Here is a 5,563-nt window from a genome sequence, read left to right on the forward strand (position 1 = left end):
TCCATCATTACAATGGGGACTCGGCGGGGAGCACAAACAGTGGGGGCAATAAAGTCATCCAGCCTCATGTGATATTGGGTAGCTTTCCTAATGTGCTGTTATCAAACAAGTCTTGGAAATCTTTCATCTCTGGGACAGTCATTTGAATAGCGTGTACATCAGGCCCCAGTTTCAACAGGCTCAGTTTCATGCTGTCCGGGAGGCCAAGCCTTGATTTGACTTGTTGTTCCACAATGTGGAAAAGCAACTCAGCACGGGTGAACTGTATTCTTGTGGTGCCAAGTGTGGTGATGACCTGGCCTCCATATGCTATTAGGTTGATTTTGTCCTGTGGGTTGATCTGTGCAGCAGGGTCTAACTAGCGTAGTTGTCTGCGTGACATGATGTTGCACTTGGCCCCTGAGTCTATCTTGACCGTGGCCACTCTGTTGATGTGTTTGGTCTTGAGCTTTATAAATATCTCACCCTTTTCATCTGTGTGATCGACACTGTCACAGATTGTTGTGCGGGCTGTGCTGTGCACCAGGTCTGTGTCTACCTGGCTGACCTGCCTGGGTGTGCGGCTGTATCGGGGTTCTGACTGCTGCTTTGTGGGTGCCTGGTCTTTGGAGCGACAGCACCTGGCGAAGTGGTTCCATTTGCCACCTGCATTGCAGCGTTTATAATATGCGGGACAGTTCTGCTTGCCTGGGGTTGCTGTGCTGCGCAGTTCCCACATAAGGGTGAGCGGGCTGCAGTGGCCGCCATGACACATACTTCAGCGTCCCTCTTTAACTCCCTTGTGCCCTTTTCTGCCTGCTCATGGAGCATGCATATGCTTATGGCGGTTTCTAGCATGAGGCCCTTCTCCCTTAGCAGCTGTGCACGTACCTTGTCATTTCTAATGCCACACACGATTCTGTCACAGATGAGTTCATCTGTGAGTGTCCCAAAGTTGCACTTCTTTGCCAGTAGTTTTAGTGTGGAGGTGTATGATTGCACTGTATCATCACTCTTTTGATTTGTGCTGTTGAAGATATGCCTGTCCATGATGACATTCTTTACCGCCATGCAGATCTCCTCAAACTTAGCAAGCAGGACCTCAGGATCCTCTCTGTTTTGTGTGTCCGCTTAGATAAATGCCTCTGATTTGTCCACATTTGCAGACCTTAATTAAATAAAACCACTTGTACTGTATCATTTATTCATGAAAAGTTAAGATATAAATTGTAGATGTGTGCCTCTGATTTGTCCACGGCATCTGTGCCTGCAAGCTTCAGCAGCGTGTATGCCTGTACCTTCTTTGACTTTTCTGATAAGCCCGCGATGCAGTACACGTGCCACTCTCTTTTGAAGCGGAGCCAGTTGTCAGCGATGTGTTCGTCGAAAACCAACGGGTCAATCTTCCTCAGCCCATGTGCCATGTTGATCCCGCTTCTGACACCATGTAGATGTGTGCGTATCAAGGAAACTCACTGACACCTGTGCAGCTTCAATCAGGTACGTCTTTATTCCAGCTCCGGCTACCACTGACTGCCCGGCCAGCTGTGTGACCGGAAGTGATGTCATACCTGGGTACTACAAACACCAAGATGCATCAGATGCATCTACATAAATGACTATCATTTCATTTGTATTTATAGAATTGGACTAATAGGTAGAATATTTAAAATGTTAGAAATTAAAAGAAAATGATTCATACTTGCCTACCGGACCCTCTCCATGAGGGAGAAAATGCTCTGTTCCTGGACTTCCAGGTAATGTAGGATTGCCATCACCTGTGGAGAGCTAGGTTATTGATAAGAAAGGTGTTTCACGACAGGTGATGCCAATCATACATTACCAGGGAAGTCCAAGAACAGAGCATTTTCTCCATGAAGGAGAGGGTCAGGTAGGCAACCCTGCCATACAGTGTCAGATTAGTACAGTGGTTCTCAAAGTCGGTCCTCAGGACCCCACACAGTTCACCTCTTCCAGGCCACCCGACATGTGCACTCATTACTGACTGACACATTTGAAAAGATTCACAGGTGGCGCTAATTATTTCACTTTATTCTGTGAGGAGACGTGCAAAACATGCACTGTGTGGGGACCGACTTTGAGAACCTGTGGATTAGTAGGATTGTTGTACATTAGATAATCCACAGCACGTTTTTTTTTTACCTGCATTCAACTACATAGCAAATGAATATAAGAATGGTACTAATATTTTGCTGTTTATATCTTTTCTCGAGAATACACTAATACCATGTTCTCATTGCCGCCCCTGCAAAATCCCGGGTTTTTCTTGCCGTGTTTTTGGCGGGGCACAGAGAATGGATACTTTTCTTCCCCATTCTACAGCACCTTAAACCCGGGAAATTCCCGTGTATGACGCGTTCACACTGCTTCCCCTGGTCTGCCCTGCCAACAAGTGTGTGAATATAAAAGCAGCTTTGATTGGCTGTTGAAAAAGTAGCTGTGATTGGCTGTTTTAGAAAGCAGCTGTTATTGGCTGGCTGAGGATGATGTCATATAAAGTGGCCTGTTTTTTCCAAGCACACTGCATTGCTGGAATCATGGCTGATGAGATGCTTTTGTTTTGCACCATTTTGCTGTTTCATGCAGCAAATGAGAGCTTGCTGCAGCTGCTTGCATTGTGCTACCTTGCACAATGCACTTTGAAGAGGAGGAGAGCGCAATTTCTTGCTGAGAGAGACAGTGCTCGCCTTCATTATGTGCGAAGGAGAAGAGCTTTCATCACCTCCAGCGTTACCTCCATATTGAGGTTCAGCACATCCAGTACCCGGCGAATGTGGACCAGAGACTGCTCTCATGGCGAGGTATTTTGGTCTACAGTGGAGGGTTATGAGGATGACCAGTGGATGGAGCATTTTCGCATGTCACGTGGGACCTTTCAGTATGTGCTGGACCTTCTAACCCCTGCACTTTCCAGACAGACCACAAACTGCAGAATACCCATCTCACCTAGAAAGAGACTAGCGATAGCGCTATGGTGGTATGCTACACCGGGAGAATACCGCACAGTCGCCTGCTTGTTTGGAGTGGGGAGATCCACTGTATGCACTATAGTCCATGAGGTGACGCAGGCTTTGCTGGAAGGACTTTACCGTCGTTTCATCACCTTACCTCAAGGACAAAGGTTGGACGACATCATCGCTGGTTTCCTGCATCGTGGATATCCACAGTGTGCTGGAGCTATAGACGGTACACACATTCCTATTATTGCCCCCACAGAAAACTATGCGGATTACTTTAATCGCAAAGGCTGGCACTCCATAATTCTACAGGCTGTAGTGGACCACAAATATTGGTAAGTACATTTTTTTATGATAATATTAAACTGTACTTTGCGTATTGCTAGGGTAACTAAACAGAAATCTTAACACTTTATATTTTCAGCTTCACTGATGTCTTCATTGGCTGGCCTGGCCGTTCCCATGATGCAAGGGTTCTAGCAAATTCGGACCTATACCTTATTGCTGAGGAGAAGCAGGATGGCTGGTTGTTCCCTAGAGAGGTAAAGATATGTTTTTGCATGTTGCAGTTGGGATATTTTTAGTGTTATGTATTATTGTGTGGTGGCTGGGGCAGTGCATGGCCTTGTGCCCTAAATAGACTATTAAGGAACTCCATCTGCGTATCTCGGTTCTCTCGATTGATACGCTCATGCATACCAACAATGGCAGTAATGAACGTGTTCTGTAGGTCACGCTCATTGTCCATAAATCGCTGCAGACGAGCATCTTCATGAACTTGCATCGAATTATCCATTTCCTTCAGGTGTTCAAGCATTACGGTGGTCATTGCTTTTGTGGCTTGTTCCATCTTAGTGGACCTCTTTCTTCTCAGTGGCACATTATAAACTATGGGAAAAACAAACAACACATTACTATACAAGACTATAATAATGTTACTTCTCCTTCTACCCAAAAGACATTGTTGGTGCCCATGCACTTGGAAAACCATCTGTGCTGAAGGCTAGATATCAGTAAAACCTTAACTTCTCATTCAGATGTGTTAGCAATGTTGCTGACAGGCCTGAATCAGATCCCCTCTGCACAGATGCATGTGGATGTTAAATTTCAAAAATACTTAAATAAAAAAGCAGTGTTGGCACATGCATGCTTGAGGCCTTTTCCCTCCTGCACTCTTGCTACATGCTGCAACATATTTATTTAATAAACAAAAATATAGTACTGTGTAATAATGGTGTGTGTAAAAAGTTATAAACTTACTGTTGGTCCGCAACTTTGGACGTGCACTCTGTGGCAATGCTTCAAAGGCTGGACTTCCTTCAGCAGGTAGTGATGATGCAGGCGTTGATGGTGGTCGCTGCAAAGGTGATGGCGGATGCTGCACAGGTGAAGAGAATGCCGTGGGGCCTACAGCTGAATTGTGGGAGTTAAATGATGAATCCAGAACTTCACATTGGGCTTCACCATGGACAGAGCGGGAATCCATTTCACTGTCTGTGGCCTCAAGGTCAATGGGTGACGCTGCTGCTGCTACTGCGTTTTCTTCACAGACACTTGCTGCACTGCCAGCAAAACTGCTGGAGGAGGACAGTGATATGGGATTAGCCAGTGCAGAGTTCCCAAAGATGACATTACACTGGTCATAAAATGGCCAGTCCATACGGGCACCACCACTCTTCCTCCTGTTTAGGTCATGGACCTTAGCATACTGCTTCCGCAGGGCTTTGAGTTTATTCACTACCTGTTGCTGCGTTTTGACGATGCCACGGGCAGACAGGATTTTGGCGATGTTGTAGTAAACAACGGAGTCCTTCACTGTGCCGGTCACTTGCTTTTTTATCTCCTCCTCTCCTCTCACTGCTAGCAGCTCGAGCACTTCCTCATCCCTCCAGTGCGACATGTCTGCTCTCCTCGACGCAGCATATGGACGTCAGACGCAGCATGAAATGGACGTCACGTCACATGATCACATCCGCCAATGAGCTTCTTTTTTTCCATCATGTTTGAAAAACCCGTGTCTGCGCTGTTCAGACTGAAGTACGACCGTGTTTTACCCAGGAAAAACCCTGCAAAAAACCCGTGTGTAATTCCCGGGGCATAACACCCGGGAATTTCAAAAGGACGCGTTCACACTGAGACACGACACGGGAAATTACCGCTCGCCCTGCCAAATACCCGGGTTTTTTAGGCAATGAGAACGGGGTATAACACAAATTGGTTGGCACTTCCGGCCGCTAATTCTTTCTTCAAAATCTTGGGGTCTTTGGACTTTTCTTACATCGTGATCAATGGCCGTATACCTTTAGAGTCCTGTCTATTTAGTCCCATTTGGAAAAGCAGCAACTTAAACCTTTGAGCGCCAAAGTTGCTGTGAGAGATGTGGAAAATATCCGCTAAAAACGCCAGGGCCGTAGTTGAGGAATATGAATCACTTTAGTTATTGACGGCAAATGATCTGAAGTCAATTAATTGAAGCTTAGTTAAATATTGCTCCCAAAATACCCTCGCTGTGAGCGACGCTGGCATTTTTATTGGATATTTTGCCCATCTCATACAACAAATCTGCCGTGTGAGGAGTTTGCTTACCTTGCAATCATGGTCTACCT

The 5,563-nt window shown here is 46.0% G+C and overlaps 1 protein-coding gene across 1 annotated transcript; it reads right to left on the reverse strand.

The window, feature by feature from the left end:
- Positions 1-3,543: 3,543 nt before the first annotated feature.
- LOC146062996 (uncharacterized) lies at positions 3,544-4,992 on the reverse strand. Its single transcript, XM_083175002.1, has 2 exons — positions 4,218-4,992; positions 3,544-3,845 (listed from the first exon to the last, which is right to left on the reverse strand). Exons 1-2 carry the CDS (start codon positions 4,855-4,857, stop codon positions 3,544-3,546), a joined length of 942 nt encoding a protein of 313 aa, XP_083031128.1. The 5' UTR covers positions 4,858-4,992.
- Between the last annotated feature and the right edge of the window lie 571 nt (positions 4,993-5,563).

The sequence above is a fragment of the Crinia signifera genome, chromosome 3 (assembly GCF_055691185.1).
Source record: "Crinia signifera chromosome 3, ASM5569118v1, whole genome shotgun sequence".
In the NCBI taxonomy this organism is placed as follows: Eukaryota; Metazoa; Chordata; class Amphibia; order Anura; family Myobatrachidae; genus Crinia; species Crinia signifera.